The sequence below is a fragment of the Toxorhynchites rutilus genome, chromosome 1 (assembly GCF_029784135.1).
Source record: "Toxorhynchites rutilus septentrionalis strain SRP chromosome 1, ASM2978413v1, whole genome shotgun sequence".
Classification (NCBI taxonomy): Eukaryota; Metazoa; Arthropoda; class Insecta; order Diptera; family Culicidae; genus Toxorhynchites; species Toxorhynchites rutilus.
In genome coordinates, this window is record NC_073744.1 from 99,853,455 (window position 1) to 99,866,703 (window position 13,249).

General features: G+C 39.8%; 1 protein-coding gene across 3 annotated transcripts in view; it reads left to right on the plus strand.

Moving 5' to 3' along the window:
• Positions 1 to 13,249, plus strand: part of LOC129761600 (dentin sialophosphoprotein-like) — a 257,335-nt gene that overhangs the window by 97,085 nt on the left and 147,001 nt on the right. For all 3 annotated transcript variants that reach the window (XM_055759356.1, XM_055759393.1, XM_055759441.1), the window contains exon 4: positions 10,510 to 10,665. In XM_055759356.1, the coding sequence (XP_055615331.1) occupies positions 10,510 to 10,665 (156 nt within the window). The remainder of the gene's footprint in view (positions 1 to 10,509; positions 10,666 to 13,249) is intronic.

Here is a 13,249-nt window from a genome sequence, read left to right on the forward strand (position 1 = left end):
GAGTCTCGACCGAACACTCGTCGGGTGCGGATGAGTTTTTCTTTGCTCCGCGTCTGATTTTTTTGACGTAGGACTACGTCTTTCATTTCTATACCGGGGTGTAAAATCAAAGTTTCGAAAACGAAAGCGTTACGCCGGAGACCGAGATTTTGAGCGTTAATAGCTCCTAAACAACTGAACGAAATGGTATGATGAACACTTCATTCGAAAGATAAAATGTCTACGCGTTATATACTTGTTACTTTTTGATCCAAAAACTTGTTTCAATAGTCTTAAAATTGCTTTCAAAACAGGCTATTGAAATCACCAATCGGTATATAAGCGAGCGGCGCTCGGAAATCCACTCAGTTCTAATTGAACAGCGATTGGAGCATGTTGTCGCTGTTGCGGTGAAGCTCTTTATTTATTATGAAAGCGCGGATGAACGGTGTCACCAAGAGCCTGTTTGTGCACCCTAGGCCAGAAGGGAATCTATCAGGAGGAGAGTGATGCCACAAACGGTTCCCTGGGAAGACATCGCTACACACACATACACGCGCGGCTATTAACAGGTGGTTATCGAGTTGGCATTAACCACTGGTGGGCTTCCAGTATCGAGGAAAATGTGGAAATATCTAATCATTACTGAAAATAATCTGCCAGTTCCTTTGGGAATTTTCAAAATATATTCATGTGAAAGAGTTTAATTGAATGTTTTCTATCCATGTAACACTGTGACCAAATATGTTTCAATCAAGTGCTATTAACAGGTGGTTATCGAGTTGGCATTAACCACTGGTGGGCTTCCAGTATCGAGGAAAATGTGGAAATATCTAATCGTTACTGAAAATAATCTGCCAGTTCCTTTGGGAATTTTCAAAATATATTCATGTGAAAGAGTTTAATTGAATGTTTTCTATCCATGTAACACTGTGACCAAATACATTTGGTTTTGTGGTTTTTCAATCAATCGCAATTAACAGGATAGCTTCAGAAGATTATTCTTCCCCATCAGTAGGATATTTCCGTATCCAATATTTTATGCGCCCGCAATCGATTATTGCTCAGTCGCCGAAAGTTCCAAGCTCAGAGAGTTCATTCCCCTCTAGTTTGCCTTCCAAATTGCCATCGTAAACCACACCTTCTCTCGATTCAATCACACACAAAAAGCATACTTAAGCGATATTCTGGTGGTGAGACACATTCATTTTTCGTGAGGACATCGACAAGACAACATCGTTGCCTAACGTGCTGGAGGAGGTGGACGGCGAAGGATCGACACATACACGCGCAGAACTCTTTCCGTTAGGATGCCATTCAGCATCGAGAAAGTTCCGGAAAGATCTAATCATTGCTGGAAAATAATCTGGCATTTCCTTTGGGAATTTTCAAAATATATTCATGTGAAAGAGTTTAATTGAAGTTTTCTATCCATGTTACACTGTGACCAAATATGTTTCAATCAAGTGCTATTAACAGGTGGTTATCGAGTTGGCATTAACCACTGGTGGGCTTCCAGTATCGAGGAAAATGTGGAAATATCTAATCGTTACTGAATATAATCTGCCAGTTCCTTTGGGAATTTTCAAAATATATTCATGTGAAAGAGTATAATTGAATGTTTTCTATCCATGTTACACTGTGACCAAATATGTTTCAATCAAGTGCTATTAACAGGTGGTTATCGAGTTGGCATTAATCACTGGTGGGCTTCCAGTATCGAGGAAAATGTGGAAATAACTAATCGTTACTGAAAATAATCTGCCAGTTCCTTTGGGAATTTTCAAAATATATTCATGTGAAAGAGTTTAATTGAATGTTTTCTATCCATGTAACACTGTGACCATATACATTTGGTTTTGTGGTTTTTCAATCAATCGCAATTAACAGGATAGCTTCAGAAGATTATTCTTCCCCATCAGTAGGATATTTCCGTATCCAATATTGTATGCGCCCGCAATCGATTATTGCTCAGTCGCCGAAAGTTCCGAGCTCAGAGAGTTCATTCCCCTCTAGTTTGCCTTCCAAATTGCCATCGTAAACCACACCTTCTCTCGATTCAATCACACACAAAAAGCATACTTAAGCGATATTCTGGTGGTGAGACACATTCATTTTTCGTGAGGACATCGACAAGACAACATCGTTGCCTATCGTGCTGGAGGAGGTGGACGGCAAAGGATCGACACATACACGCGCAGAACTCTTTCCGTTAGGATGCCATTCAGCATCGGGAAAGTTCCGGAAAGATCTAATCATTGCTGGAAAATAATCTGCCAGTTCCTCTGGGAATTTTCAAAATATATTCATGTGAAAGAGTTTAATTGAATGTTTTCTATCCATGTTACACTGTGACCAAATATGTTTCAATCAAGTGCTATTAACAGGTGGTTATCGAGTTGGCATTAACCACTGGTGGGCTTCCAGTATCGAGGAAAATGTGGAAATATCTAATCGTTACTGAAAATAATCTGCCAGTTCCTTTGGGAATTTTCAAAATATATTCATGTGAAAGAGTTTAATTGAATGTTTTCTATCCATGTAACACTGTGACCAAATACATTTGGTTTTGTGGTTTTTCAATCAATCGCAATTAACAGGATAGCTTCAGAAGATTATTCTTCCCCATCAGTAGGATATTTCCGTATCCAATATTTTATGCGCCCGCAATCGATTATTGCTCAGTCGCCGAAAGTTCCAAGCTCAGAGAGTTCATTCCCCTCTAGTTTGCCTTCCAAATTGCCATCGTAAACCACACCTTCTCTCGATTCAATCACACACAAAAAGCATACTTAAGCGATATTCTGGTGGTGAGACACATTCATTTTTCGTGAGGACATCGACAAGACAACATCGTTGCCTAACGTGCTGGAGGAGGTGGACGGCGAAGGATCGACACATACACGCGCAGAACTCTTTCCGTTAGGATGCCATTCAGCATCGAGAAAGTTCCGGAAAGATCTAATCATTGCTGGAAAATAATCTGGCATTTCCTTTGGGAATTTTCAAAATATATTCATGTGAAAGAGTTTAATTGAAGTTTTCTATCCATGTTACACTGTGACCAAATATGTTTCAATCAAGTGCTATTAACAGGTGGTTATCGAGTTGGCATTAACCACTGGTGGGCTTCCAGTATCGAGGAAAATGTGGAAATATCTAATCGTTACTGAATATAATCTGCCAGTTCCTTTGGGAATTTTCAAAATATATTCATGTGAAAGAGTATAATTGAATGTTTTCTATCCATGTTACACTGTGACCAAATATGTTTCAATCAAGTGCTATTAACAGGTGGTTATCGAGTTGGCATTAACCACTGGTGGGCTTCCAGTATCGAGGAAAATGTGGAAATAACTAATCGTTACTGAAAATAATCTGCCAGTTCCTTTGGGAATTTTCAAAATATATTCATGTGAAAGAGTTTAATTGAATGTTTTCTATCCATGTAACACTGTGACCATATACATTTGGTTTTGTGGTTTTTCAATCAATCGCAATTAACAGGATAGCTTCAGAAGATTATTCTTCCCCATCAGTAGGATATTTCCGTATCCAATATTGTATGCGCCCGCAATCGATTATTGCTCAGTCGCCGAAAGTTCCGAGCTCAGAGAGTTCATTCCCCTCTAGTTTGCCTTCCAAATTGCCATCGTAAACCACACCTTCTCTCGATTCAATCACACACAAAAAGCATACTTAAGCGATATTCTGGTGGTGAGACACATTCATTTTTCGTGAGGACATCGACAAGACAACATCGTTGCCTAACGTGCTGGAGGAGGTGGACGGCAAAGGATCGACACATACACGCGCAGAACTCTTTCCGTTAGGATGCCATTCAGCATCGAGAAAGTTCCGGAAAGATCTAATCATTGCTGGAAAATAATCTGCCAGTTCCTCTGGGAATTTTCAAAATATATTCATGTGAAAGAGTTTAATTGAATGTTTTCTATCCATGTTACACTGTGACCAAATATGTTTCAATCAAGTGCTATTAACAGGTGGTTATCGAGTTGGCATTAACCACTGGTGGGCTTCCAGTATCGAGGAAAATGTGGAAATATCTAATCGTTACTGAAAATAATCTGCCAGTTCCTTTGGGAATTTTCAAAATATATTCATGTGAAAGAGTTTAATTGAATGTTTTCTATCCATGTAACACTGTGACCAAATACATTTGGTTTTGTGGTTTTTCAATCAATCGCAATTAACAGGATAGCTTCAGAAGATTATTCTTCCCCATCAGTAGGATATTTCCGTATCCAATATTTTATGCGCCCGCAATCGATTATTGCTCAGTCGCCGAAAGTTCCAAGCTCAGAGAGTTCATTCCCCTCTAGTTTGCCTTCCAAATTGCCATCGTAAACCACACCTTCTCTCGATTCAATCACACACAAAAAGCATACTTAAGCGATATTCTGGTGGTGAGACACATTCATTTTTCGTGAGGACATCGACAAGACATCGTTGCCTAACGTGCTGGAGGAGGTGGACGGCGAAGGATCGACACATACACGCGCAGAACTCTTTCCGTTAGGATGCCATTCAGCATCGAGAAAGTTCCGGAAAGATCTAATCATTGCTGGAAAATAATCTGGCATTTCCTTTGGGAATTTTCAAAATATATTCATGTGAAAGAGTTTAATTGAAGTTTTCTATCCATGTTACACTGTGACCAAATATGTTTCAATCAAGTGCTATTAACAGGTGGTTATCGAGTTGGCATTAACCACTGGTGGGCTTCCAGTATCGAGGAAAATGTGGAAATATCTAATCGTTACTGAATATAATCTGCCAGTTCCTTTGGGAATTTTCAAAATATATTCATGTGAAAGAGTATAATTGAATGTTTTCTATCCATGTTACACTGTGACCAAATATGTTTCAATCAAGTGCTATTAACAGGTGGTTATCGAGTTGGCATTAACCACTGGTGGGCTTCCAGTATCGAGGAAAATGTGGAAATAACTAATCGTTACTGAAAATAATCTGCCAGTTCCTTTGGGAATTTTCAAAATATATTCATGTGAAAGAGTTTAATTGAATGTTTTCTATCCATGTAACACTGTGACCAAATACATTTGGTTTTGTGGTTTTTCAATCAATCGCAATTAACAGGATAGCTTCAGAAGATTATTCTTCCCCATCAGTAGGATATTTCCGTATCCAATATTGTATGCGCCCGCAATCGATTATTGCTCAGTCGCCGAAAGTTCCGAGCTCAGAGAGTTCATTCCCCTTTAGTTTGCCTTCCAAATTGCCATCGTAAACCACACCTTCTCTCGATTCAATCACACACAAAAAGCATACTTAAGCGATATTCTGGTGGTGAGACACATTCATTTTTCGTGAGGACATCGACAAGACAACATCGTTGCCTAACGTGCTGGAGGAGGTGGACGGCAAAGGATCGACACATACACGCGCAGAAATCTTTCCGTTAGGATGCCATTCAGCATCGGGAAAGTTCCGGAAAGATCTAATCATTGCTGGAAAATAATCTGCCAGTTCCTCTGGGAATTTTCAAAATATATTCATGTGAAAGAGTTTAATTGAATGTTTTCTATCCATGTTACACTGTGACCAAATATGTTTCAATCAAGTGCTATTAACAGGTGGTTATCGAGTTGGCATTAACCACTGGTGGGCTTCCAGTATCGAGGAAAATGTGGAAATATATAATCGTTACTGAAAATAATCTGCCAGTTCCTTTGGGAATTTTCAAAATATATTCATGTGAAAGAGTTTAATTGAATGTTTTCTATCCATGTAACACTGTGACCAAATACATTTGGTTTTGTGGTTTTTCAATCAATCGCAATTAACAGGATAGCTCATATATATACTAGTAACAATACAGTAAGGAGTTCGGCTCCTTTAAACCTATGTAACTGAGCCTGTAAAAATAAACGATTTAAATAAAAAAAAAAAAACAGGATAGCTTCAGAAGATTATTCTTCTCCATCAGTAGGATATTTCCGTATCCAATATTGTATGCGCCCGCAATCGATTATTGCTCAGTCGCCGAAAGTTCCGAGCTCAGAGAGTTCATTCCCCTCTAGTTTGCCTTCCAAATTGCCATCGTAAACCACACCTTCTCTCGATTCAATCACATACAAAAAGCATACTTAAGCGATATTCTGGTGGTGAGACACATTCATTTTTCGTGAGGACATCGACAAGACAACATCGTTGCCTAACGTGCTGGAGGAGGTGGACGGCGAAGGATCGACACATACACGCGCAGAACTCTTTCCGTTAGGATGCCATTCAGCATCGGGAAAGTTCCGGAAAGATCTAATCATTTCTGGAAAATAATCTGCTAGTTCCTCTGGGAATTTTCAAAATATATTCATGTGAAAGAGTTTAATTGAATGTTTTCTATCCATGTAACACTGTGACCAAATATATTTCAATCAAGTGCTATTAACAGGTGGTTATCGAGTTGGCATTAACCACTGGTGGGCTTCCAGTATCGAGGAAAATGTGGAAATAACTAATCGTTACTGAAAATAATCTGCCAGTTCCTCTGGGAATTTTCAAAATATATTCATGTGGAAGAGTTTAATTGAATGTTTTCTATCCATGTAACACTGTGACCAAATATGTTTCAATCAAGTGCTATTAACAGATGGTTATCGAGTTAGCATTAACCACTGGTGGTCTTCCAGTATCGAGGAAAATGTGGTAATATCTAATCGTTACTGAAAATAATCTGCCAGTTCCTCTGGGAATTTAAAATTACATTCATGTGAAAGAGTTTATTTTAATGTTTTCTATCCATGAAACAGTGTGACCAAATACATTTGGTTTTGTGATTTTTCAATCAATCGCAATTAACAGGATAGCTTCTGAAGATTATTCTTCCCCATCAGTAGGATATTTCCGTATCCAATATTGGATGCATAAAACCTTGTGGCTCCAACGTAACGCTCTCGTTTTCGAAGTTCTCCAAATATTCATTCATTCAGAATGAATTCAGATTCAACTTCAAACAAATGATCTCTAAATCAACGATAGTCCTACGTCACCCTTGCGGTTTTACCATAGATATAACCCACTTCCTGTTTTTTGGAAGGTTTAATGGCCCTGAAAAGCGCCTTGTTTTATGGAATGGTTCCAATTTAGAAAACTTAGTACTCGTGGTATTGAAGAAAACCATTTCGAACGCCCTCGATGCCGCCTTGTTCTGGATTTGCCACCAAAGCAGTTTGTATAAAGAACAAACTTTTTTCTTCTGCTACCTGATGCCGTTTTGCGATTGCGTTTGCCATTCGCCACTCGCTGCAACTGCCTGTTGTCTTGATGTCCACCGAACCGAATGTGTTCTGTTCCGAATGCGGGTTTTCTTATCGTCGCGAGCAGCTTTGCCAGCTTTAACTCGATCACTTCGGCGGCCGAAACTATATAACGCCGGCTAGGTGGACTGGTGCACTGGTACTAACGCGCTCGGCCTAGCTACCCTTGCGGGGAACTCCAGATCAACACGGTTCGAGCGGGATTTTGCCTTTCCCTTCACTTTTCCTCCTTTACCATGTCCAGACATGGCTGCTTGGGTTGGTTTGTTGATGTGTTGTGATGCGAACCGATGTGGTGTACGGTTTGAATGAGAATGATCGTTACGGCAGCGGAGCGGGGATTTTTAAGCTGACTGGCTGGCTTGAGAGTTACGCATGTGTGAGACTGCGACCAATGTTTCGTTCATTTTTTTTCTTTTTCCTTCCCAATCGTGCTTCATTCTATTTCGCTGCTGCTCTGGTTGCCCGTTTTGGTCGGTACGATTTGAGTAGCACAAAATGGACCAATCAAAAATGGGCACATAGTGCATTTTGACAATGCTTGATATTTCACAATTATTCAATTATTTATCTCAAGAAAAATGAAATGTTATTCGTTATGATAGATGCGTAGATATATTTCCTATCAATTGATGCAAAAACCTTTGCGATCTATTGAGAAATACTCGAGTTATAAGCGTTCCAAATCTTGCATTTTTTCCTACTTGTTCAGTGCCTAGATTTCCATTTCACCCCCTATATCTTCCGGTTAGACGTAGTCCTACGTCAAAAGTTCAAATTCAGTTAATCAGTTTTGTGGTTATTTTACTGGATTATGGTGTTGTTTTTTTTTCAACTCTCTCGTGTACCGTGTTATGTGTGTATGCGTGGTAGCTTGCTTTTTAGAGCATGTTTTTTACAGCAGTGATATTAAGGATGGAATCCACTAACCACTAATTCTGCCAGCAAAATGATCCAACTGTATCGAGAAACATCAACATCCCAGCTAAGTACTATTAACAATTTGTTATTTTTATAACCGATCCGAAAAGTCTCTCGGTGTTGTGTGCGAGAGAGAGAAAGTGTCAGTCAGTAGAAGACTGCGGTGATGGCGGGTGCGGCTGCGTGTGAGAGTGTGGCATTACGAGTGCGCGATCGTGGAGGATGACCAGCAAACATGTGATTGTATTGGTGTGGTTGCCTTGCTTCCCAGAACGGACTCGTTTGCTTCGTTTGATTCTTTTCGTCGGTTGACGTACAGTCGAGTTTTTGTGAGAGGATTGGATCGGAGAGCATATTTTGATTGTGCGATAGCTGACGGATGGAGGCAGGCTGTTTTGTTTGTTCGAGGCAGACGATTTCGGTCACGGCAAGGCGGAGCGGACGGTGTAGCCACGCCGGTGCAGTTCTATGTCGTTGTTTACTTCTCGCAGTTGCGTGAGATTTGTGCAGCCGCATTTTCGCGCGAAGTTGCATTCAATCTAAACGACATTCTAGAGTTTTAGAAGATCCAATAGTTTTAGAGGTTTTTATATATCTAATATTGTCTTCGTGGTAAAGAGCGCATTGACGTCAACGTAACATCGATTTTCTTTTCTTTTAAATCTAGCTAGACGTTGACTTTGATGTGTATGTACAAGCGGCCATAAGATTTCCATGCAAGAATATTCAATGTAGTGTGCGTTTCGACCATGAGAATGTTACGGTGGTCGAAAGAAAAGTTTGAATTAACTTACATTTGTCTCTTTTGCTCACCCATGTTTTTTCTTGGGATTAGTAGTTCACCTTGAATGTCAGTGAGTTCTTCTTGTATGTATCTCCTTTTCGGGTTTTTTTAAATAGAGGATTGACGTTGCTTTTCCTTCAATTATGTCATTTATGTCAAGATGCTAGAGTCCCAATTCGGAAAACTTCCGTGATTTCCGTGTATTACAATGGAAGAGCATGACGTGCGACTAGGCACAAGTATTAAGTCCGATCCGAGTCTGATAAGGCCTTATCAGGTGACCCTTCAATATATTCAATCTTCAAATGCATTTGATTTTCGAGTTTTTGCTCCGTTGAACAGAGGAGACTTTTCAGGTTACCGTTCAGCTGCTACGAAATGCATTTGATGTTCGAGTTTTCGTTTCAACGAGTAATTGGGTCCACGCTTACAAAATTAATTCACTTACCAGAGTTATGATCCTTTTGCAGAGACCTTTTCAGGTCACCCTTTAATATCTTCACGGCTACGAAATGCATTTGGTTTTCAAGTTTTCGTTTCGTCAAGTGATCTCTAGTTTGCGTTAGCATAATCACATCACTTACCACAGTGAATCCTGATTATTACCCCTTCCCACTAACAAACTATCCCTTCCATGATAAACGCTAGGGAACCACGCTATAGAGGTGACCCTTCTGGCCTTCGGGCGGCGAATATCATACTAACATTCCTACCCTTCCCCTGGTGACTGTAAGGGCGTGGCCGGCGTCGTTATTGATCATTGAAAGCTCGAATCACCGAAAATTGCACAACGAGAATGATTTGCTAGTCCCAAGCGTCATTCTGTGTGTTCTTTGTGCAATTTGGTTGGTTCAGGTCAATCACGGAGAGCAACTACGAATTGTACAGTCTACCCAAGCTCAAGCTCAAGCTCAGCAGATCAACAATGCTCACGGAGTGAGACCAAATATCATTCCTCGGGCACGAATGATTCCTCCCAGACCGGTTGCTGCGGATGTGGCAGTTAATGATCTTTTGATGAATGACAAATCGTTTTATTTTCCTTACAAGCGTTCTCGTTATATTTATCCATTCCGTCCAGCGCACTAGTTTGCTCGCAAACAGTTCGCCCGCAAACACTTCGTTCTCAAACATTTCGTTCCCAAACAGTTCACTCTCAATCAGTTCACTCGCAAACCGTTCTTACGGAATCAGTTCGTTCACAAACCGTTCGCTCGCAATCAGTTCGTGGGAGAACTACCTTTCCTTAAAAAGGAATGACCGCTCGTTCACTGTTTTCGGTGAACTTGTTCTTTCGTACCGTTCGTGAACGGTTTGCCCATCTCTATTACAGAGTCAGTTTGGCACTAACTCAGTTTTAAAAACGAATTTGCTATTAGTTTGCTCAAAAACGAATCAATTTGCATTGTAATAGGTTATTGATAACAACTGTGATTAAATTATCTTAACTTTCTTAATTAAATGAAGTAATTTTCCGGCTATGACTTTAATTAAATACTTTTTTACCCTCATGTATATTTTCAGGTGATTGCATCCAGAAATCTTTAGACGATATCTCACAAAATTCAGCCATTCGAAATGACGTTCCTTCACAACAAACAGGCTCAAAACAAAAGAATTCTGATACTGGAAATACGTTGTCTAGCAATGAAAGCACGTCTGTTGTCGATGAATTGAGAGGTATGTACAATAGAACAATCAATTTTTTTTATTCTTCTAATTTGTTGATTCGTATGTTGTAATTTAAAAACCAAAGATTGTTTAAAGCACTGGTTGGAAAACTTATGAAGCGATCGCCGTTGACGTATTCTATGACCAAAACCGCGTTCTCTCTCGACCTTTCCGTCATTGGTTCCGATCTAAAATTGATTGGATAACAACTCAACAAATATTTGGATTTTTGAAATATATTGAGCGTATCAGTGGTGCAATGAGTTTGTTCTCTATGATCGGAAAAATTACCGACTGGACCATTTTTGGATCCAAATGCTATTGGATTACATCACGGGAACACCAAGCCGAATGCGTAAATGGGTGCGAATATTATTCGCTCGGACGCATTCATACGCAAACAATTTTTCATGACTGTTCCATGCGAAAGCAGAACAGAAACCGATGCGAGTGAAAGTACTTACACCTTGCGTATGTCTGCTTTTCGCGTTGACGGTGGAATGGTGTCATCTGGATACGACATTAGTTTGTATGAGACCAGCTATTCTCTATCAGATTAGTCGCCCTTAAAGCAGTTTTAAATTGCTAAAATTTGTATGAAATTTTTTTCTTGGTGTTATTTACCTATTAGACGTACGTCGTTATGACCCTAATTTAAACGATTTTCAGATTTTTCAGATACTCTCATCAGAACATAACATTATAATATAAAATTATCTAGAGACACAATTTTTGCATGATATTTTTTCACTACTTGCAAGCAAAAGTGATTTTCATTTACATAGAGTACTAATTTTTTTTTTTGGGAAAATTAATTCTCATTCATAATTTTGATTTTAAAAGTGTGTTCATTTCTACTGCAACCCCATATTGTCATGCCTACTCCTCCATTCCGTAATACGAAGCTCAATGCCCAAACACTCATGCAAGCGAGCAAAACAAATCACGGTTTCTTCATGTGCCTATATTTTGTGACCGTGTTCGGGAACACTTGCGATCACCAATCATCATCAATGAGCAAGATTGTTATGATTTCAATAGCTTGCTTTCAAAGCAATTTTTAAGCTTTTGAACCGATAAGTGACAATCATATAATTCGTTGACATTTTATCTCTTGGATGAAGTGATTATTATACCACTCCATCCAGCCGGTAAAGAGGTATTAACGTTCAAAACCTTGCAGTCCAGCGTCACTCTCTCGTTTTAGAAACTTTGAACTAACACCCCGGTACAGAAATGAAAGACGTAGTCAAAACCAACATCTTCTATACAATTTTCGACTCTTTTGAGTTGTGTTGGAAAAGTTCTAGAAAGGATAGTAAATCGACGCCTAAAGACCTTTTTAGAGTCTAATAAGCTGCTCGATCCAAGACAGTTCGCTTATCGTGCGGGAAAATGCACAGAAGATCACCTCGAAGAATTACAGGCTATTGTACATGACGTTATTGAGATCACCACGCAGATGTGGCATCACTTTATCTAAGTAAAGCATTTGATCAGCATGGAGATATCCAATATCGAAGAGTCTCTTCGACTGGGTGATCCGTGGAAGACTAGGTTTCTATGTGAAAAGTTTCCTAGAAAATAGAACTCAGAGCCGTAGCTTGCTTTTTAGAGCATGTTTTTTACAGCAGTGATATTAAGGATGGAATCCACTATCCACTAATTCTGCCAGCAAAATGATCCAACTGTATCGAGAAACATCAACATCCCAGCTAAGTACTATTAACAATTTGTTATTTTTATAACCGATCCGAAATGCAATCCGCTTCAAGTCTCTCGGTGTTGTGTGCGAGAGAGAGAAAGTGTCAGTCAGTAGAAGACTGCGGTGATGGCGGGTGCGGCTGCGTGTGAGAGTGTGGCATTACGAGTGCGCGATCGCGGAGGATGACCAGCAAACATGTGATTGTATTGGTGTGGTTGCCTTGCTTCCCAGAACGGACTCGTTTGCTTCGGAAGACCATGGTAGTTTGATTCTTTTCGTCGGTTGACGTACAGTCGAGTTTTTGTGAGAGGATTGGATCGGAGAGCATATTTTGATTGTGCGATAGCTGACGGATGGAGGCAGGCTGTTTTGTTTGTTCGAGGCAGACGATTTCGGTCACGGCAAGGCGGAGCGGACGGTGTAGCCACGCCGGTGCAGTTCTATGTCGTTGTTTACTTCTCGCAGTTGCGTGAGATTTGTGCAGCCGCATTTTCGCGCGAAGTTGCATTCAATCTAAACGACATTCTAGAGTTTTAGAAGATCCAATAGTTTTAGAGGTTTTTATATATCTAATATTGTCTTCGTGGTAAAGAGCGCATTGACGTCAACGTAACATCGATTTTCTTTTCTTTTAAATCTAGCTAGACGTTGACTTTGATGTGTATGTACAAGCGGCCATAAGATTTCCATGCAAGAATATTCAATGTAGTGTGCGTTTCGACCATGAGAATTTTACGGTGGTCGAGAGAAAAGTTTGAATTAACTTACATTTGTCTCTTTTGCTCACCCATGTTGACGTAGGACTACGTCTAACCGGAAGATATAGGGGGTGAAATGGAAATCTAGGCACTGAACAAGTAGGAAAAAATGCAAGATTTGGAACGCTTA